Source organism: Vulpes vulpes, chromosome 3, assembly GCF_048418805.1.
Source record: "Vulpes vulpes isolate BD-2025 chromosome 3, VulVul3, whole genome shotgun sequence".
Taxonomy (NCBI): Eukaryota; Metazoa; Chordata; class Mammalia; order Carnivora; family Canidae; genus Vulpes; species Vulpes vulpes.
In genome coordinates this window covers 105,993,143-106,015,552 of record NC_132782.1, presented here as the reverse complement: position 1 = coordinate 106,015,552, position 22,410 = coordinate 105,993,143, and the positions used below count along the sequence as shown (strand labels likewise).

At 43.3% G+C, this 22,410-nt stretch overlaps 1 protein-coding gene across 4 annotated transcripts in view; it reads right to left on the bottom strand.

Annotated features, from left to right (window-relative positions):
• The window catches only part of TXNDC11 (thioredoxin domain containing 11), a 64,934-nt gene extending 42,524 nt beyond the window's left edge, over window positions 1-22,410 (bottom strand). Inside the window, exons 1-4 of one of the 4 annotated variants that reach the window (XM_072753842.1) lie at window positions 21,947-22,224; window positions 13,825-14,041; window positions 9,533-9,630; window positions 5,639-5,768 (exon numbers count right to left, since the gene is read on the bottom strand). In XM_072753842.1, coding sequence (XP_072609943.1) covers window positions 5,639-5,740 — 102 coding nt within the window. In that variant the 5' untranslated portion in view covers window positions 5,741-5,768; window positions 9,533-9,630; window positions 13,825-14,041; window positions 21,947-22,224. Of the gene's footprint in view, window positions 1-5,638; window positions 5,769-9,532; window positions 9,631-13,824; window positions 14,042-20,651; window positions 21,033-21,946 lie in introns of those variants that run through there. The other 3 variants (XM_072753841.1, XM_072753844.1, XM_072753843.1) reach the window with 3 other exon arrangements.

Here is a 22,410-nt window from a genome sequence, read left to right as displayed (position 1 = left end):
ATCAACATACAGAATCATCATATGCTTATCAAAGCTAAGAAATGAACCTTGGCATAATACTAGTAATTAGACTACATATTTTACTCAGATTTCTCTAGTTCTTCAACTGATCTTGTTTCAGGATCAAATCCAGGATCCCACAGTATGCTTAGTTGTCATGTCTCCTTGGTCTCCTCTACCTGATCATTTTATCTTTCATGACTTTCACATATTTAGAAGGTACTGGTGGATATGTATGTAGAATATCCTTTTATTTGTGTTTGTCAGATGTGTTCTCATGATTAGATCAGTATTATGCATTCTTGGGAAGGATGCTACAAAGGTGATGTACTCTTCTCAATGCATGGAGTCAGGAGGTAAAGGATATTGATACTCGTGACTTATGATGCTAATTTTGATCATCTGGTTAAAGAGGTGTATGCCAGTGTTTCCACTGTAGACTTAATAAAGTCTGTGTGATTAATAAATATTTGGAGGAAGATACTTTGAGAATCTGAAAATATCTTGTGTCTGTTTAAATTTGTATCAATACTTTTAGTATCCACAGGTGAATCCTGCCTGCATCAATTATTATTCTGCTATTCCAATGGTGATTTTCTATTCTCATTTATCAATTATAATTCTTCTATAAGGAAAAAAAAAAAAACACAGGAAATGATGAAACCCTGCTGCTTTAACAGCAGGTCAACACCCATGGCCCCATCCTCAATCACTATTTATTCTTAAAAACCATTCCTAAAAATGAAGGGGAAAAAAAATCATAGTCAAATTAAGAAGCCAAACCTTCAAAATTTGTCTATCCTGAAGGAGAAAGGCTGAAAAATGACATAAAATAGTTAAATATCCAAAGTTTTAACTCCTAGATCCACAGTGACATTTCAACTCCAAGACCTTAAAACATTGCTTTGGATCAAGGAAGAATGTGGGAGCCAGAAGCCCTGGTCCCCCAATTTTACCACTTTCTGAATCTGTTCAGAAGGACCTATCATTTCTATCTCACATGGCTATTAGGAAGATGGGAAGCAAAAGCACGTGAAAACCAGAGGACACTTTACCAGGGCATAGTTTGCACATTCTTTGTTGGCTAATAATGAGTAAAGTATTTTGGAATTTACAGAAACAAATGTTCATAATATTCACCCTTCAATATCTTTCTGTGATGTTCAATAAATCAAAGGCAAATTTATTTTCCTAAAAATTGCACCTGGGCTCAGTGTCATATTCTACACACAGAGAATTAGGGTTAATGACAAGCAAACTGATTTGGGCAGGTTTGAGACATCAAAGTCAAAGGCAATGCTCTCCACTGGTTAAAAACTTCTACTGTTGGGCAGCCCCGCTGGTGCAGCAGTTTAGCAATGCCTGCAGCCTGGGTGTGATCCTGGAGTCCCAGGATCGAGTCCCACATCGGGCTCCCTGCATGGAGCCTGTTTCTCCCTCTGCCCGTGTCTCTGCCTCTCTCTCTTTCTCTCTCTGTGTCTCTCATGAATAAATAAATAAAATCTTTAAAAAAAAAAAAAAAAAACTTCTACTGTTTTAGGTAATTCAATATCAAATCATCTGAAAGAGGCTTTTGGAAGGATTCATATGCAGGGCTTAGAAAAATTCAAACCAAGATACAATTAGAGCATTTCCCTTTGTAACAGCAACATAAGCATATACATATATGGTCAGGATATACATAATGAAATAATAGTGGATGTTGAAAGTTGTTAATTTCAGAATACCATCACTTCCCAAGTAATAAACACTAATGGCACAATTTTATGATGGTCCAAACTGCTCACAAATATCTGGATTAGAAACAAATGAACTTCTAATTAATCAATATAATTTTTTTAATGAGAGGACAATTATCAAATGCATTCCTACAAGATGTCACAAACACACCTAGAGACATAAGCAAAAAGCACTGCTATTCTAACAGACCTCAGAAGTGCCACAAAAACATTAAATAATTATCTTAGCCTAATTCTGGTATAGTTAAACACACTTGATACTGAAATGCCTCCTTATAAAAAATATAAATTAGAAGATAAGGCTCTTGATTAAAAGTAGTATTTTTCAGAGACGCCTGGGTGGCTCAGTGGTCGAGCGTCTGCCTTCGGATCAGGATGTAATCCCAGGTTCAGGGATTGAGTCCCGCATCAGGCTCCTGTATGGAGCCTGCTTCTCCTCCCTCTATCTGTGGCTCTGCCTCTGTCTGTGTCTCTCATGAATAAATAAAATCTTAAAAAAAAAAAAAGTATTTTTCATAGTAAAAGTTCTTTAAATGAGCAAGATCCTTAACATATTTAGGAAGCACATTTTGGGGGAAGGGGCAGTAACAGTTTGAGTATAAGGCTGAACATCAGGGACAGCGTTACTCATGACAATACTACGCATTCCTGTCTCTACCCCACAGATAATGCTCCAGAATTTTCCAGTCAAGGCACAGCTGAATTTTCATATTGTCTCTGCCTCTGTGGTAAGCAGATAAGCTTGCAACAATTAGACTTTGGCATTCTGCATGCTACATGAAAAAAAGATGCTTGGACTAGTACCTGCAAAGCATCATCCTAAGGCCTTAGTTGGGAAAACAGTAATTTACAACAGAGGTTCTCAACTGAGGCAATTATGTCCCCCTAGGGGACATTAGGCAATGCCTGGCTATTTTTGGTCGTCACAGCTAAGGGGGGAAGGGAGCACTATCAGTATCCAGCAGGTGGAAGCCAAGAATACTACTCTGCAAAGCATGGGAGAGCTCCCACCCCCCACAGAACTACCTGACTCCAAATGTCAATAATGCTGAGATTGGGAAACCTTAATTCAGAAGAAATGTCCAGAAGCATACTGTGCTGTAGAGTGGAGCCTCCAAAAATTCCTTTACTTCTCATCTTTATTCAACTCTGGAAGCCAAGGCGGTGGTTTCATTTTTTCATTTCTGGATCTCGAATTTTGCCGTTATGTTATCTCACAAAGGGTGTGCATGAAACTGAGACCACATCTAGGCAGAGTTAGTATGTCTCACAAGATAAATGGTTTCACAAGTGCCATGCTGGGCTTGACTCCTGAGTTCTTTCACCATTAATCAAATATGTCTCTTGCCAACCAATTTCATCTTAGTGAAAAGAAGCCTAGTGAAAGATGATACTAACATGATAAAAGCTATCTACCACTTCAGGAGGAAGCATTCTAAAGGCCAACAGAGGCCATATAAGGTCCCATCTTCGCAACACCTTCTTGGTCCTATTTTAAAGGCAGTCTAATCACTGTTGTACATCATTCTAACCCAGTGGGCCACCAAACCACAACCTTGAGTAATGTCTCCAGCACATCAGAGTGTCTGATGTGAACTGAGTGTGTAACCTGGAGCATCATCTCTGAAAGCACTGCTGACAAGCAGAGTCAGAGAACGGAGGCTAAGGTAAGGAACCTGCCTTGCTGCCCCGTCATACAGGGGAACTTGCCTCTCTCCTACAGGTCCAACCAATCATAGAGATGCTACAGAGGCAATGAACAACACAAAATCAGAAAAGAGCTCTGATACGGATGTTCAAAGGCATTGTCTCAAAAAATCTTTCCCAACCAATAACTGATGAACCTTTTTCTGCCTGCCTCTTTCTAACCTTTAAATTTCACCGAAGCCAAAACAGTCAGGAGGGATTTTGTGAGTCAATTCCCTTACTTCAGAGATGAGAAATCTATGTCAAACTCAGAAGTCAGAGATTTGCTAATGTCAGGGCTAAAACTCGGGCCTCTAGAATCCTACCTAAGGTCTACACCTGATCACGTAACCCCTGCTAAGACATAGCTCAAAGCTCTTGGGATACAAATCTCCAACAGGGCTGAAAATAATAATTAAGTTGCCTCTTGGTGCTCTTGTTACAAAGCTAAATGATCTCAATTTTTTCTATACTTTCCTTTGAAAGGGTAAACAAATATCATATACTATTTATTGATGTATCATACATGTATTTATTGATGTATCATGTATCAATGGCTTCTCTGCCATTTCTCCCTTTACTTTTAGAAGAAACTGAGTGAAAATGTAAAGAAAAAACAAAGTTTCAAGCAAAATTAGGCACAGTGTTCCACAAAAGTCTCTACAGAGCATACCTGAAGGAAGACCTCTTTGTCCCTGCAGGTCATTTTTTATCATCTTAATTACAAAACAAACAAAACATTTCTTATGTAAGTAGGGAGTTCCAGCAAGCTTTATGCATGTCGAGTTCCCTCCATAGCGCTAAATATCCAGGATATTCCCATGATGTTATTTCTATGGGTAAGTTTTCATTTACTGGGATCCAAGTAGGCATTTCATGTCTCAATTATTTAATCTCTGTTTATAGATGAAGGCATGGAGACTTAAAGAGCTTAAGTAGCCCGTAGGCCACAAAGTGGTCAGAGCTCAGTGCCTAAGTCCTGATTCTTTACCGTTTCGCTGTACTGCCTCCATGACTCTATCATCTATTACAAATCTACATGAAAACCCACTTATCACACAATTACTGCACCTAAGAGTTAAATACCCAGTTTCAGACCTCTGATGCCTGGCAGGTGAGTGACCCACCCCAAGTCACAGAAGTAGTTAGTGCTGCCAAAAGGACCAAGCCCAGGCACCCAGGGTGGTTCCCACCCACCAACTTGTCCCAGCAGAACAAGAGACACGTCCATGAAGGGCACAGAAGTCTATACTGTCTCCACCTAAGAGTAAGAACACATTCACTCTAATGCACATCCAAGAACTCAGAAGCAGAATAACTATAGATATTAACACTTCTACTTAGAGAATCTACACATAGTTAATACATAAACAGTGCTTCTAACATGACTGAAAAGCTGTAAATGATATCCCAGTGAAAGAAATTCATGTCCAATGTGCATAAAATCTCTCCAACGCAAAAGGTAAAATCCAACCCAGTCATAATTACTAAGTCTGGATTCACAGGGTTTCTCTTCAGATACCTACTGTCCTGTATCTAAGTAGCATTTTTACTTACTGTACCCAAGTAGGATTTACACTTGCTCCGATCAACTTTTTTGTGGAACTATTCTTATAATTTATTTAAGATTACTTTGAGCTTTATACTGGCTTTTCAATTATAAGCAGTCCTGAACACAAACTGAAGATCCTATAAATATAATTTATCAGGGGATGAAGCTGGCGATGTCAAAGCAGCAGAGAAGCCATGTTAGGAAACTTTGTTAAGACCTTGAAAGCGTTATGCACTTTATAAAATAGAAAGGCACGTATTCCCAGTTTCTTTAAAAGCCAAACTACAGCTGACAAGTAAAACCAGGTATTCCATAGTAACATGCCATAAAGTATCAAATAAAATGTTTAGAGATTTGCAGATGCACAGAAATCATAAGTTAATTTTTACATGCTGAGTTCATTGTAAGAGAAACTAAAAGTCTGCTGGAAATTCCCAAACAAAAAATTCACAAGGTTTTACAAGTATCCTATTCTCTTAAAACTCACTTGGCCAAACCATCCCTACGATTGTGTATCTCAAAAAGCATTTAATTGGGGCTTATCTATAATGTGGTCTTTTCATTGCTGCAAATCAGGAGGTATAAAAACCCTTCTAATATAAACAATCCAACACAACCCGGTGAAACCTTGGGGATGGGAGGAGATATGAAAGACAGGTACCTCGTAGTTTGAGAGAAAATCTAGTAATTCTGATTGAGATGGGATGTAGAGAAGTGGTTTCATCACCCGGCGGACAAACTTCTCAATGTAAACAGCACTCATGGGGCCTTTGTATTCGATTGGTCCAAAACTAGTACCAAAAAAATAAAAATAAAAAAATAAAAATAATACACCATGCATTAAACCTGTAACGTATAACTGAAATCATCAACACCACAAAATGATCCTGACTGCTTCATAGGTAAGTAGCCTTCTGTGTCCTGGGAGGTGAATAGAGGGCCAATTTAGAATAAGCATTTCGTGTACAAGCAGCCACTACTTTTCTATGAGCTTAATTCAACTGCAAACTGAATTTCCACCAAAGAACATTCATGCTAGCCTCTGGGGAAAAAAAATTCTCATAATATTTCTTTAAAAAGCAAAACCAAACAGAAAGGTGATCCTGGAAACTGACCAAATGCTAGAGGATTTCAGGATCTTAACTATACATAATTTAACGTTTGGGGGAAGGACACTTTCCTTTTACACATCACTCTGAAATAAAAAACAAGCTGACCAACTGGCGCTTGGCCTACTAAAATGTACTTATTATGTATTCCCATAGGCACTCACACAAAGTATCACTAAATAATCTGAAACCTATTCAAAGCTTTACTGCAACAACAACAACAACAAAAAAAGATTATGTAAAGGGACAAAGTTAGGAACCTGTAAAAATGATCTTATTTTCCCTGCCAGTTGCACTTAGGGATGCAGAGGAAATTGATTTAGTATTGGTAAGAAATAATACCAACATTCAGTTATCCTCCTAAGCTAATCAGAATCCTCACATGGCTTTCTACAATCTTGCACAATGCAAACATTGCTTAAATATAACTGAATGGTATGTGGCAGGATAGGGGAGTAAGGTGAAATTCAGTAACTCCAAAATCATTCTTTTGTCTAAATAGAAATTGACATTAAGCTTGCTGTTAATAGCAACAATAAAAAGAGCACAGTAAAGAGTTACATAAATGCTGTGATCCCAACACTATGTGGTTATATAAATGAACACACACACATATAATGGGATGAGATAAACACAATTCTTCAGGGTGTACTGAAAACATGATGTCAGACAAAAGAATGTTAGTAATGAAAAAAGTAAAAATAGCATTCTACATGCACAACTCAAAGAGTCAACAATTCTATCAATTCAAGACTTCTCTAAGTTTAAAAATTACCACCACCACCAACTCCATCAGCCATTAAACAACTTTTAATTCAAAGGAAGAAATCAAAAAATCATTTGATAACATATTTTGTTCAACAAAAAGGAGCCAACGAATCTGGAAATGTCATCTGCTCAGGCAAACAGGCTCCTGGAGTGTCATTATAAGGATTCCAGTGACTTGTAAAAGCTGAAAAGATCTCAGAATGCAGGGTGTAGAACACATTTTACCAACACACCACAGTCATGAGACAGGACACGCTGATCCAGGGCCTCTGAGTCTTGTACAGAAAGTTATAAGAAACTATTCCCTGCTTCAGAATTTTTTATAAACTTTCTTAGTGAGTGGTATCAATACGTGCAAAAAAAAAAGGAATCTACTTAAAAGCAAAACAGAAGTCTATTAATTTCTCTAAGGAGCCACTAGTAGATAAGCCATTACAAACACAGCAACAACAAAAACATACAACAGCAATGGTCTGTCTGCCTGGTGATGAAGCTGAGGGAACCACCTTTGCAAGCACTATTAACCAAGAGAACCTCGACACTACTGAATGGTCCCAAGAGAGCTTAGTTGAAGAAACACATTCATTCACTGTGTTATGTACAACAGAGAGGACCTGAAGATTCTTAAATAGGATATGAAAAGGCTATCTTAGCCCTTAACAGGTAAATATGAGGGGCAAGCACTTCAGGGAGAGAACTAACCTCAAATTCTTTATTGGTAAAATGAGAAGGTTAGACTAGAGGTTGCTAAAGTTCCTTGCCTGCCCTTCCAATTTTTCTATAAATCTAAGAAAACAAGCAGTATAAGACAATATACTGCACAGCCATATAACCCAAAAAGATATTCTGCACTCAATTCAAGGGAACTTTCCTGATTTTAATATCACGTCAAAGTTAAGCCCGCCTCTGGGTAGGTAGCTGGCCTGGTGATGTATAATTGTAGTTACAAGGCCTATATGCCTCACTAGGTACCTGTGCCCTATTTCCTAACTCCAAATATTGTCTATTTCAAAAAAAAAAAAAAGAAAGAAAAGAAAAGAAAAGAAAAGAAAAGAAAAGAAAAGAAAAGAAAAGAAAAGAAGGGACCTTCACAGGGCAAGCTTATTTATCCTATTACAGCGCGGAGAGCTTTAGCATCTTCAAATGTAACATTTTACACTGGGAAGTATTCTTGTATCTGCAAGAAATTCTGAAGGTGGACATAGGGAAAGAACATACATTTTTGCTCAAATATTATTTAACAGGTCCTGAGAAACAATACTACATGCCACAAAATATTTTATGTTAGAAACATGAGGTGTGATGGAACGTGACAAATAATCCACAAATGACGGTTTGATGTTTCTTATAAATCCCCACTGACTAAAGCTTAGGAGTTTTAGAGGGAGGGGGAAAAAGAAAGCATAAAAAGTTAAGCTCTTACTAATGAAACATCCTTTTCCCACTTTACCTTCATTAATAAACTTCAACCCAACTACATTAGACAAAGTAAGAATCCAAAGTCTTCAAAATTCTTCAAGTCTGATTTTAGATATTACTTAACACTCACGGCAAGGTTTGGGCAGTATTCCAAAATCAAACACCAATATTTCTGCAGCATAATAAACTGGCTCCAAAAAAATAAATAAATAAATAAATGAACTGGCTCTTTACATGGGATAAAGACTAAAGGCAGCCTCTTGTTACTTCAGGCTAGACATTTGGGGACAATGGATTTGGGAACAAAATTTATGAAAACCTCTCAAGGTTTTCAAAGTTCTTTGGATTTCAGGATATGGGAACAGGACTGTGGACTAGAAGTAATTTTCTTCTCAGATGAAAAGGTGCTAAGACTTCCTCCTATGTATGTTGCCAGGTAACAGAATAAGGATCTTTGTGTATTTTTATACAATAAAATACTCTAGAATTCCTGAAATGTACACCTACACAATGAACAGCTGGCATGATCAAAACAATGCAATAGACAATGTGATGGTATGAAAACATGTTCACACAAGCAAGAAGCAGCACTTTAGGAAATACTACTACCACATGATCCCTTTTTTAATTAAAAAAATAAAGAGAGAAAAAAAAATAAATAAAGAGAGACTGGCTACGTATAGTCAGAGGATGTAAATCAAAACACATAATGAGGAACGCCTGGGTGGCTCAGCAGTTGAGCCTTCAGCCCAGGGTGTAATCCTGGAGTTGCAGGATCGAGTCCCACATGGGGCTCCCTATATGGAGCCTGCTTCTCTCTCTCTCTCTGTCTCTCTTGTGAATAAATAAAACTTTAAGAAAAGAAACAAAAAACATATAATGAGGGACACCCAGGTGGCTCAGTGGTTGAGCATCTGCCTTGGGCTCAGGTCATGATTCCAGGGTCCTAGGATCAAGTCCCGCATCGAGCTCCCCACAGGGAGCCTGCTTCTCCCTCTGCCTGTGTCTCTGCTTCTCTCTGTCTCTCATAAGTAAATAAATAGAATTCTTTAAAACAACAACAAAACCCACATAATGATTATGTATGGCTGATAAAACATCCAGATTCATTTATTTACTTTTGCTTAACTGTATTTTCTCAATTTCTTACAATAAATATCTAATACTTTTAAAAAGAAAAATAATTCACTTTAGTACTTAACTGGAATTAGAAAACTAAAAAAAAAAAAAAAAAAAGAAAACTAGTTCAAAGTTCTTACCTCCGATGATACAGATATATCACAGGGAAATAAAAGAAGTGCTTCTGTTTTCTGCATTTCCCCTGGTTCCACCAACAGTTAATTGCCACAAACAACACCTGCAGAGCCAAAAAAGGTTTCAAATGACAATGAATAACAACTGAAAAATTACCAAGATTTTAAAGATAAAATTATAGAAATGAAACTATTCCTCTCTGAAACAGAAAGTGAGAAAAAAGTTATTTCCAGTATTCAAAGAGGGTCATCATCTACCACTGCAATTAAAAAATGACTCTCATCTGTGGTGTCTAGCTAGGATTCTAGTAATTTATTATTATTTTACAGTCTGGTTCAAGAGGGAAATGATTTACTTTGATTTCTAAAGCGAACGAGCACCACTGAGCTTTTACTAAGCATGACTACAATAAAATTCAATGGAAGGATAGGTCTTTTGATAGTCAAACTGACAACGGGAGAAGGGAAAAGAAAATATTATCTGCAAATAAAACATCGCAAATATCAAAGGACCATTTTTAACAACTATATTAAAAACTCGTAAGAGTAAGACGGTTAAAGCTACACTCTAAAATGTAGTATTAAGCAGAAAAAATACAAATTAAATATAGATTTATAGGTAGATGTGAACATAAGGAGAAGTGTCCCTATATCTCCAATCTACTTTGAAATGTACCAAAAACAGGATGACGGGTTAACAGATTAGAGCAGAGTTTCCCAACTTTGGTACTACTGCTATTTTGGCCTTTCACTGTTATTGAGGCTTACTATATGTTTGTTTGTGTTGTGAGGAACAGTCCTACACACTGGATGTAGTGTTTAGCAGTATTCCTGGCCTCTACACACTACATGCCAGCAGCTTCCCCTCTCAAGCAGTGATCACCAGAAAGAGTTCCAAACGCTGCCAAAGGTCCCCTGGGGAGTAACTTCCTCTAGGTAAAAGAAAACCACTGACTACAAGAATAGTAAGAGGAATAAATACATGATAAAGAAAGCAAAATAAAATATTAGTAACAAAATTTAAGTGGCAAGCATATATAAAATCCCATCACCTTTTGCTATATGAAGAATTTTTCATAATAATATTACAAAAATATGAGGACTACAAATGAAAAGTCACTTTCTGAGGCCTTCCTTATACTTCATAAACAGCAATATTGCTCAAAACTTAGTGGGAGCTCTTTATTTTTTATTTATTTTTTTATTATTATTTATTTATGATAGTCACAGAGAGAGAGAGAGAGAGGCAGAGACACAGGCAGAGGGAGAAGCAGGCTCCATGCACCGGGAGCCCGATGTGGGATTCGATCCCGAGTCTCCAGGATCGTGCCCTGGGCCAAAGGCAGGCGCCAAACCGCTGCGCCACCCAGGGATCCCAGTGGGAGCTCTTTAGAGCTCTTTTTAGAGTCCACTTATAAGAAAGAAAAACAACAGTATCTTTACTTCAGGTGACATCTCATTTTTTACTCAAAAATAGGGCACAATCTACCATGTTTGCTAATTTTACTAAAGCAATGTGGCTCAAAAGATTTTTGCCTGTTTCTAAAAATAAGCAACCTCCTTCTCCCTAGTAAGAACACAGAATAATAAGCTCTCAATTTGGAAGGAGCTGGGAAAAAAATTTGAAAAAAGCAGCACCCATTAGGTGTGGATGGCATTATAACCTACACCACTTATGTGCTCTTTAGCCAACCACTCCAGTCTGAGATCCTGCTTCCAAGAACAGGGATGTTGGCACAAGCGTACAGAGCTGTCATGAGACACAGCACAGGGCCTGGCATACCAGAAGGCCACTCTTATAATCACTTGGAAGGACACAGCTGCTTCAGTTGTTAACTGGCCCCTGCTCTAAAACACAGCCGACTCCCTCCCCTTGATCCCCACACGTTCTCTTAAGTCAGACAATTTGGGGAATGCCCAGGGAATGAAGTGGTGACTTCTTTTATGCTAACATATCGCTTGCCTCCCAGTGCTCCATTAGAAATCCTGCTTCCGGGGGATCCCTGGGTGGCTCAGTGGTTTAGCCGCCTGTCTTTGGCCCAGGGCATGATCCTGGAGTCCCGGGATTAAGTCCCACATTGGGCTCCCTGCATGGAGCCTGCTTCTTCCTCTGCCTGTGTCTTTACCTCTCTCTGTCTCTCTGTCTCTCATGAATAAATAAATAAAATCTTTAAAAAAAAAAAAAAAGAAAGAAAGAAAAAGAAATCCTGCTTCCTCCCTGTGTCTGCCAGTTTGGTTATTATTGGCCTTTTTATTTTTTTAAGTTAGCTCTACTGCCCAATGTGGAGCATGAACCCACGACCGTGAAATCAAGAGTCACATGCTTTACCAACTGAGCCAACCTGGTGCCCCTATTCTCAGCCATTTTTAAAGGGGGTGGGGAGTAAAGACAGCACAGGGAATTGATCGATTCTATGGGTCCAAAGTCAGAACACAAAATCACAACCCCCTTAGAACCAATATCATAGGCAGCAAAGAGTTCTAATGAAGAGCTAGATTTAAACAGTACTTTGCACCACACTCAGGGATATATAATGGTTCCAAAGGCTTTACTAGGTTGGGCAGAAAGCTTCATCAGCATTTATAACATTGTTTCTAAGAAAAAAACAACCCAGAGTTCCAAAGAAACTTCTGGAACTAGGCTGTCTGCATAAGTTACCTCACATCAGTGATTCTCGGCAGCAGCCTCTTAGAAATCTGCGGGACACTCTTTTTGCTTGTTGTGGTAACTGGGAAGCTACAGGGCATGTGGTGGGCCAGGGCTGCGGGAGATAGCCCACAATGCTCGAAACTGTTTTGCACAGGGAAGAGTTATCAGCAGCACCCCAGAGCAGTATGAAATGTCCTGTCGAAAAGGAAACTAGGGGAAAACCTGTCTGTTATTATTCAAGTCCAGGACCTAATTCTATTTTATATGTGAATCCAAAGCATGGTTTTTGTATTCACCAAATTTCTTGAGAAGGAAATTCCTATGTAAATCCAAGGCAGAAAATATTTTGTTTTGCTCCAGCCTTTACCAAGAGCTGTTCACCATTTAAGAAAATTCAGGGGATCCCTGGGTGGCACAGCGGTTTAGCGCCTGCCTTTGACCCAGGGCGCGATCCTGGAGACCCGGGATCGAATCCCACATCGGGCTCCCGGTGTATGGAGCCTGCTTCTCCCTCTGCCTATGTCTCTGCCTCTCTCTCTCTCTCTCTCACTGTGTGCCTATCATTAATAAAATAAAATTTTAAAAAAAAGAAAATTCAAATAGCACGGGGCCTGGCTCTTACCGAGAGCAGTGTTCTCATGGTACCTGAGTCTCTAACACAACATACCTTTACCAGTCCGCATTTCTAACTGTCCACCCCCAGTAGTTCTACATAAAGGGACCAGGACTTACTGTGCCTGAGCATTTACATACTGAAACACACATGACCTGATTAGACACTACTTTTGTCTCATCCACCTTTATGATATAATTAGTGTACTGGATTGATGCTTGCAATTACATGTGTAGAGGATTTTTATCATCTATGAATTCCTTTTCAGGACAGTAAAAGGCACACCATAAAATATTTGTTTATAAAAGGCAACTGAGATCTACTGGGTTGAAAACCACAGCCATCCAGATGACTCATTTGCCCATATATTCATCCCTCTGGTCTAGCACAAAGGTAGTCTTCATTAAGTATTTGTTGCATATAGATCTGGTCCAAATATTTTTAAAAGGTCAACCTATTACACTGCAGTCATGACATGTAAATCTATCTTACAGAAAATAACTAATGAGCAGAGTGCCTGGTTGGCTTAGTCTGACTCTTGATTTCAAATCAGGCCACAATCTCACAGTGGTAACATCCAGCCCTGTACTGGGCACTGCGCCAGGCATGGAGCCTGCTTAACATTCTCTATCTAACCTTCCCTACCCACCTCAACCTGATGCTCCTGCACATGTTCTCTCTCTTAAATAATGTGACTATTAAAAAAAAAGAAAAAGAAAATAACTCATCAACAAATATCAAATGGATATTCAACTAGGCTTTTCAGCACTGAAAACAGCATAGCACCCTGAAATGAACACTGACCTGCTTCACGAGGAAACACAGAATCTGTTTCCTCTCCTGCCTCTAACCAATGATGACCTTCACCATCAGAAACCCTGTTTCTTTATAGAAGGCTTTAAAATTTATAAACTAAGACTCCTGGCCTTCACCCTGGTTCAGTCAGCCAGCTGGGGTAAGGTGTCTCTCTAGAAACAAACAGCCCTGCACATAGGGCTGACAGTCATCGATGTGCAGGCCGAATGTCAGCATTACCTGGTCTGAAAGCTGACTCGCTGCTTGCTCAATCTCTGACCTGGCGGCAATGGACTGTCCACACCATGGAGCGTAGAAGAACAGCAGCACTACCTCTGAGTCCCGGCGAACATGCTCTGCGTAGTCCAGCTGGCCCTGGAAGAGGTCAAGAACCGGAGACCTCGAGGAGAAAAAGCTGACAGGTGGCTTTGCTGGTATTATCACATCTTTTGCTCGACTAAAAAAGAGCAAACACAAAGAAGACTACTAAGTTTATCTTCTTTTAACAACAGCTTTGGGGATCCCTGGGTGGCGCAGCGGTTTGGCGCCTGCCTTTGGCCCAGGGCGCGATCCTGGAGACCCGGGATCGAGTCCCATGTCGGGCTCCCGGTGCATGGAGCCTGCTTCTCCCTCTGCTTGTGTCTCTGCCTCTCTCTCTCTCTCTCTCTCTGTGTGTGACTATCATAAATAAATAAAAAAATTAAAAAAAAAAAAAAAACAACAGCTTTATGTGGAGGGAGAATGAAGCTTGAAAGAGAAATCTCTTGAATAAGAAAATGGGAGTTCCCAAAACATTGCTCTGGAGTAAAAAATATGCTGTGCTAAGGCAATATTTAGCTGAGAAAATGCAAGACATGAATAATACATTGAAAAAGACTCTCTAATACTATCTCCCCAGGTGTGGGGTGGGAAGGCAGCAGAGAGCAGAGGAGAAGGATGTCTTTTAATAATCCATATTCTTGCCTCCCACACTGAAAACACTCCACCCTCATCTCTCTGCTGCCTGGCTCTCCAAGGAGCCATTGATTTCCAGGGCTTCAGAACAACCAGGGAGCTTGCTCAGACCTAAGGGGAAGAGAGCTCTCACAACCACCACTAGTAAGATTTCTACAGGAAATTCTTACTATTGACTCAACTCTGAGAAATCATTAAGTTTATTAGCTGGAGTTGGCCAATTCTTATCCAAGGCATTCAGGCAAAAGTAATAAATAAGGTAGATTTATTTCTCCAGGTATGTATGGGGAAGCCACCAAAATGGAGTTGGAGGCCAGAAGGGGGCACCAGCACCACTCTCTGTCAATTATAGGGAAAATGATTAATTACAGACTCCCAACAAGAAAAGAATTACCACCCCCAACAGGAAAAGATGTAACTCCTACAAAATGAAGGACTACTCCAGCAATCAGCCAATGAAAAACTGTCATTCCCCTAAACTCTTGCTTCTCTTCAATGGACTTTCTTCACAACAATCCCTCCCATTTTCCTCCTTCTCTATAAAATAATGTTCTACAATGTTGGTCTCCTTTGTCTATGGGGCTTGCCTACAGTTTGCCATAGTTTACACATCCTGGATTGCAATGTTACTATTCCTGAATGAACCCATTCTTCTGGTAAAATAACTTTTATTTTTGAGTTAACAATATCATGATCCAAAGGTTAGTAAAGATGAACAAAATAACAGCCCATTTTAACTGGAAAACAGGCTTCTTGAATACCTGAAATTCCCAAAAGGGAGAGATCAAGAGAAGACAGAAAAAGAGTGAACAAGTCGTCTGAAGTCATAGAGCTGCCACTATTTTTCCCATCAAGAAAAAATATCTTGGCTGAGGCTGCATCCCACCAGGTGAAAGGAGCTTAATGAACACCCTGAGCTGTTCACACATCTGCACTAACATGGCATAAAACCATTTTGGTGGTTTGGCCGAGAAACAATAGAATAAAAAGAGACCCTGGAAAATATTCAATTAATCCAAAAAGCAGAAAAGGGCCAAAGAACAAAACTCTGAAGGTACAAATGGAAAATAGCCAGAAGACATAATTACACCCAACAATATCAATCATTACATTAAATATAAAAGGACTAAGCCACCAAATTAAGAGGAAGAGAATGCTAGACTGGATAACAAAGCAAGACCTATCATATGCTGTCTAAAAGAGACATTTTTAAAAAGATTTATTCATTTGAGAGAGAGAAAGCATAGGAGTGGAGGGGAGAGGCAGAGGGAGAAGCAGACTCCCCACTGAGAGGGGAGCCTGATGCAGGGTTTGATCCCAGGACCAGGAGATCATGACCTGAGAAAAAGCAAACACTTAACCACCTGAGCCACCCACACACCCCAAGGAGACATTTTAAACATAAAGAGACAGGATGGAAGCACAAGGATGGGAAAATATAAACCAGTATGCATAAGGAAGCTGGAGTAGCTTATTAAGTGAAAAAATGAGCAGAGGGTATATTCTTACAATTAAACGTTACTCAACAATACATGAATGGACACATACTATAACTGCATGAGTCTCAAAATACTCATACCGAAGAAGTCAGAAACTAAAGAATAGGTATAACGTGAACGCATTTATATAAAATTCCAAAACAAACAAAACCAATCTGTAACAAAATAGTGAGTGGTTGTCTAGAGTGAGGAGTGGGGCAGCGACACTGTCTGCAGGGGCCACCGAGGAAATTTTCTGGGGAGAAGACAATATTCTCTATCTTAACTGAAAGGATGAAGGTGGTTAAATTTATCTAAAGTCATCAACCTGAAAAAAAAAATAAATAAAAAAAATAAAGTCATCAACCTGGGATCCCTGGGTGGCGCAGCGGTTTAGCGCCTGCCTTTGGCCCAGGGCGCGATCCTGGAGACTCGGGATCGAATCTCACATTGGGCTCCCGGTGCATGGAGCCTGCTTCTCCCTCTGCCTATGTCTCTGCCTCTCTCTCTCTCTCTCTCTCTCTCTGTGACTATCATAAAAAAAAAAAAAAAAAAATTAAAGTCATCAACCTATACATGGAAAATGTGTGATTTTACCGCCTGTAAAATATACCACCATGAAGCTGATGAGAAAAACATCTCGGCTGGTGTGTCTCCTCCTCTGACAACTCTACCTGAAGTAGGAGAGAGGCTTCATTTTTTCTCTCAGCTCCCTGTGGGTTGCCTTTCTAACCCTCACCACAATCCGTAACTTACTTATCTTGCCAATTATCTATTTACCACAACATTAACTCCCTGAGGGCAAGGACCCTATCTATCTTCTTCGCTGGTTAGATATGGTTCCTGGTCCTCTGAAGTTCGGTAATTTGTGAAATGAACAAATCTACCTTCCTACCTCATCTGAACATATGCAAAACCAAATAGAAACCCACACAGATATACATTATTAAAAAGACTCAGAATCAAAGTGTCAGGGGCCCATTTGCTTTACTAGGGATGATCGTAAGGACCACATCATATGTTCTAAGTACACATACGTGTTCAAACAAACTTAATAATCTGGCTTCTCAGAAAACAGCAAAGTAGCAGGAAAGAAGAACAAGAAGGAAAGTGCTGTCAGCTCTGAGATGACCAAGCAGACAAATGGGTATTTAGAACCAAAAAGGAAAATGTAAACACCTGAGACCCAACCTCCTCTAAGATAAGGGAAAGAATCCCACACCCTCCTCTGCATCTAGAAGGTGTTAGCTTCTTGCATTAAGGCAGGTTTAAATATATTACTTCCCTATTTTAACCAAAACATTAACATCATAAAGTAGCAGTATTAAAAGAGCAAATCTCCTACTTATTCACTCAAACTAGCGCTTTAACCCTTTCTCCATAACCTGAAAAACTTAGTCAGTTGCAAAATAATTCAAAAAATGTTCACTGAGCAAATGTTACTATGCTTCAGAAACTGTACCACAGGCATCAAGGCTACAGCAGCAAGCAGGATAGTGTTCTCAAGGAAGACAAAAGGCAAACCACCAAACATGTATTCAACAAACAAAAACCCACAAAAGGATCACTGCTATATAGAGAATTTAACAGGGTGATGTGATGGGATCTTTTAAGCCAAGACCTGAATGACAGGAAGCCGTGCAAAGAGATGAGGAATGCCCTGCATGACACATTATCAAAAGCTCCAAAATCCCCTTTGAGATTCTTCTTATACTAGTCAAACTGCATGTTAAGTGTTAAATAACACAATCTGAGTGAAAATGTAGGTCTGTGACAGCCAAACAAAGGATAATAATCCACTTAGTGTTTCTGTTCAGCATGTTCAGAGCAGTTCCTAAAGTCACCAGCCAGATAAAATACGTGGCCCATGGAAAAGCAAACATTAACCAGGGAAGAGAAACATCTGCCTCTGCTCCACCAGAAACATTCACAAGTTTCCATTTAACTCTTACACTTGCTACATGTTTTTGAGAAACTATACCTAGATCAAAGGTTTTCTGCAGCTTTGAAGGCTCAGTGTCAGGTACAAAAAAAAAAAAAAAAAAAAAACTCAAGAGCTGGCTTCAAGCAGAAAGGAGCAGCTGCAACTCCCGATTTTTTTAGGGAAATGCACACCCTACATAACTCCTTCTGAAGAGGATCTGAAGCAACTTTGAAACCACAAAATGCAATAAAGCAAAACGAATATATGCACACACACATATATAGACACAGACAGACACACAACTATTTCCCTCCAAAATCAGGGTGAAAGGAAAGTGAGTAGGATGAAGTCAAGGAGACTCAATGCAGAGAAAGGCAGGTAAAATAAAGATGAAAATGGTGCCCAAGAATAGACCATTATGTTTCCAACCCATATCAACTTTTTTTTTTTTTAATATATATATTATCTAGTTTGAACTCAGCTAAGCAACCAACACTGAAGAGGGCTTCACTTATTTAGGCCTGGAACTATTAATTTAAAAAAAAAAATTAAATCCAACTTTCTTATAAGCTTCTGTCCTCGTTAATGCAAAAAATCTTAAAATAGAACAGGGACCAGAAATGTTTGAGTATATAACAGTATCATGACACCATTCAATCAAACAAGACTCTAAAAAATCAATCTCAGTCTATTGAAAGATGGTCCAGATTTGCCAATGGCATAGAAAGAAGTTGGACAGGCAAGCAGCCCTTCACTGACTCACACCTATTCTGTAGCAGGTAGGGATCTTGCTCTATGTGCTCCAATAACTGGATTTACACTCTCCCTTCTTCCCCAAATCTCAAAGGACTTTCTTAGCTTTTTAGAGTCATGTTCTTTCAGGACAAACACTAAAGCACCATTTCTATAGATGAACAAGCATAAGTCTGTAAACTCGCCACCCCCGGAGGTGGGGAAACCTCCCTTCCTAATTTGAACCCAAAGACACTTTGCAATCCCACGTTGTAAAAGACTTCATATCTTTTCCTTTGTGCAGCACGTGATACAGCAAGGTTAAGAGCCTAGTACCTGACGGTAAAGGATCCAAATTCCAGCTCAGCCACTTAATAGGTGGGTGTAATTGGGGCAAGGTTTGCAACATGACCAAAGCTCAACTCCATCTATAAACTGGAAGGATAGAGTATATCCAGACTTTACTGGGGACGGAGTTTTGTTTTGTTTTTTAAGATTTTATTTATTTGACAGAGAGAGAGAGCGCGCGCACAAGTGGGGGTGGTGGAGAGGGAGATGCAGATTTCCTGCTATGCAGGGAGCCCTATGCATGTGGGGCCTGATCCCAGGACCCCAGGATCATGACCTGAGCTGAAGGAGGCCAACCAAGCCACCCAGGTGCCCCAAGAGGACTTTTAAATGGTCCATACCAGGCTCTCAGATAATGAATAAATGCACTGATGTAAGCTACAGTTCTCAAGCAAACAGTTTTGCCCCCTGGGGGGCACTTGGCACTGTATGGAGACATTTCTGGTTGTCATAGGTAGGGCTGTATCCTACCAGCATTTAGCAGGTACTTTGCAACACTCTGCAATGGCTAGAACAGCCTCTCTCCCCTGCTGGTAGGATCCCACCCGGCACTTGGCAAAAGCTCCATCATTTCTTCCCTTTCTACTAAAATTCCCAAACCTCTGACACCTCTCTGACAACACGGCCACCTACTATGCTTAACACAGTCGATAAAAACGTTCCAAGTTGAAATCTTCCTCCTGGCTAATGTGCCAGTCGGCTGCAATGGGGACACTTACACACTGGAGACCCAGGAGATAGAGGACTTGGGAGATCAAAAGTACTCCTGAAATTTAAAGTAAATTTTGGGGCAGCCTGGGGGGGCTCCGCGGTTTAGCGCCGCCTTCAGCCCAGGGCGTGATCCTGAAGACCCGGGATCGAGTCCCACGTTGGGCTCCCTGCATGCTTCTCCCTCTGCCTGTGTCTTTGCCTCTCTCTCTCTCAAATTAATAAAATCTTTTAAAAAAATAATTTTTGTACCTCCCCCACCCCTACCCCACCCCACCCCCCAAAAAAGCAGGCACAGTAACCTTCATTTCGTCCTGTTCACTGTGGTCCAGCCTGCCCAGGCCTTCTCGGTTCCAGAAGCACCAGCCTCGTCTAGTGTAAGGACACTTGTTGCTCCTTCCACCTCGGACACTTCCCCCTCTGGCCCACCCTCATGCCTCCCGATTCCCCGCACAGCACTTACAGAAGCCCCGGGAAATTGCAGGAAGCTCTTTTAGGGCCCAGGGGAAGGGGGAGTGCGGTTTTCATCCTCAGCGCCCACCTGGACGAGTGCTCCCGCACAGCGCGTGTGGACGGATAATCGTTAGACCGAAGAATGCACACGCATTCTCCAAGGGGTCCCGGCCTCTCACAGTGTAAGTCATCAGACGGGTGTTAAAGGAGGGGCCCACGGCCTGGGCTGAAGTGACAGGTGCGCCGCCCCCCCGAGAGGCCCCAGCAGGTGAGGAGCAGCCCAGAACCTGGCCCACTTAAGCTGGGCGCTCCCCGAGCAGCACCGGCCGGGGCCGGGGCCGGGGCCGGGGCCGGGGCCGGGTCGGGGTCGGGCCCGCCGCTCCAGGTGAAGCCGCTCCAAGCCCGCACCCTGCGCGCCCCGAGCTGGCCCTGCGCCGTCGGCCGGGGCCCCGGGGCTGCGGGCCGCCTACCTGCAGGTGAACTTGAGGGCGACGAGCAGCGCGCAGCCGAGCGCCACCGCCCCGCAGAGCAGCTCGGGCCGCCGGCGCGCCATGAGGGAGGCGCCGCGCAGCCCGCGGCGGAGCCGGCCCGCCGAGGACGCTGCGGCCGGCGCCGGGCTGAAGGAGCCGGAGCCCGCGGGGCCGCCGCCGCCGCCGCCACCCTCGTCCTCGGCGTCGTCGCTGCTGCTGCTGCTGCTGCCGCCGCCGCCGCCGCGGCCTCCGCATTCCGACATTACATGCTCCCCGTCGCCGGCTTTATACCGCCGCCGCCGCCGCTTCGGGCCCGAGGGCCCGGCACGGCCCGTCGCTCCCCAATCCCGCAGCCCGCCGCGCCCGCTAACCCGGACCCTCCACGTCAGCCCCGCCGCCGCCGCGGCGCCCGCCCCCGCGCAGGCGGCCCCGCCTCCCGCCCACGGAGTCTGCGCGGACGCCGGCCCCCCCGGAAGCCCCGCCCCGCGCAGGCGGCCCCGCCTCCCGTCCACGGAGTCTGCGCGGATGCCGGCCCCCCCGGAAGCCCCGCCCCGCGCAGGCGGCCCCGTCTCCCGTCCGCCGAGTCTGCGCGAACGCCGGCCCCGCCCGGAAGCCCCGCTCCCGCGGACGCCGGCCCCGCTCGGAGGCCCCGCCCCACGGCCGACGGCCCCGCCTCTCGTCCACTGAGTCTGCGCAGACGCCGGCCGCGCCCGGAAGCCCCGCCCCCCTCAGGCGGCACCGCCTCTCGCCCACCGAGTCTGCGCGGACGTCCCGCCCGGAGGCCCCGCCCCCGCGCGGACGGCCCCGCCTCTCGTCCTCGAAGTCTGCGCAGACGCCGACACCGCCTGACAGCCCCGCCCTCAAGCGAGTCCCGCCCCTCGCGCATGGAGTCTGCGCGGCCCCCCCCGCCTACGCCCCACAGGCCCCGCCCCCCGTCCTCGGAGTCTGCGCAGGCGCGGGTCGAAGCCCCCGGCCGGTCCCGGACCGGACTCCTGCCCACGCGGTTGCGGGCAGCTTCGCGCCGCCGGGAATCGGTGCTTGGCCTGTGAGGCCTCAGCGCTGTGCTCGGGAGCGCAGTCGTGCCCGCGAGTCCGTACAGGCCACGGGGGCACAGGTGCCGCTAGCCATCCCCGCTGAGCCTAGGGGAAAATCCATGCAGGGACCAGAGGGGACCAGGTCCCAGCAGCGGGGCGGGCGGGAGAGGTCACCGCCTCGGTGTGCACGTCTGTAAAATGGGGGGGCGTAATAGCAGTACCTGCGTCAGGGTTGTTTCGAGAGTAAATGAAGTGACTTACGGAGAGTGCCAGGCGCACGGAGAGGTCTCCCTAAGCCTGTGACTGTAGCGTGGGTGTGCGCCGCAGCCTCCTCTGGCTCCCGCACAGCCCCGGTCTTCCCGACGCACCCTCAGGCCGCGGGAGACACCGAGGCCGCGCAGCTAGTGGGTGAGCTAGTGGGTGCAGCCTCGGAGGCAGGGCGCCCCCTGACCTGTGACCCGGGCCGACCGTCAGGTCCTTGCTGAAGCTCTGGGAGCGTAAAGGACAAGTCAGTAAGGGACGAAGTCAGATCGGACAGTGACAGAAAGGAATTGCTTCCACGAGAGGGAGGCGCCCGAGCTGGAGCGTGGGAGCGTGGCGCGGGCTCGGGAAGGCCGTGAGTGCACTGGCGCCGCTGCTGGAGGCGAATTCAACTCTGAGGGCCAGGGCCGTGTGGCTGCAGCGGAAAAGCAAAAAGCACGGGCAAGCGCCGGAAGCTGAGACCC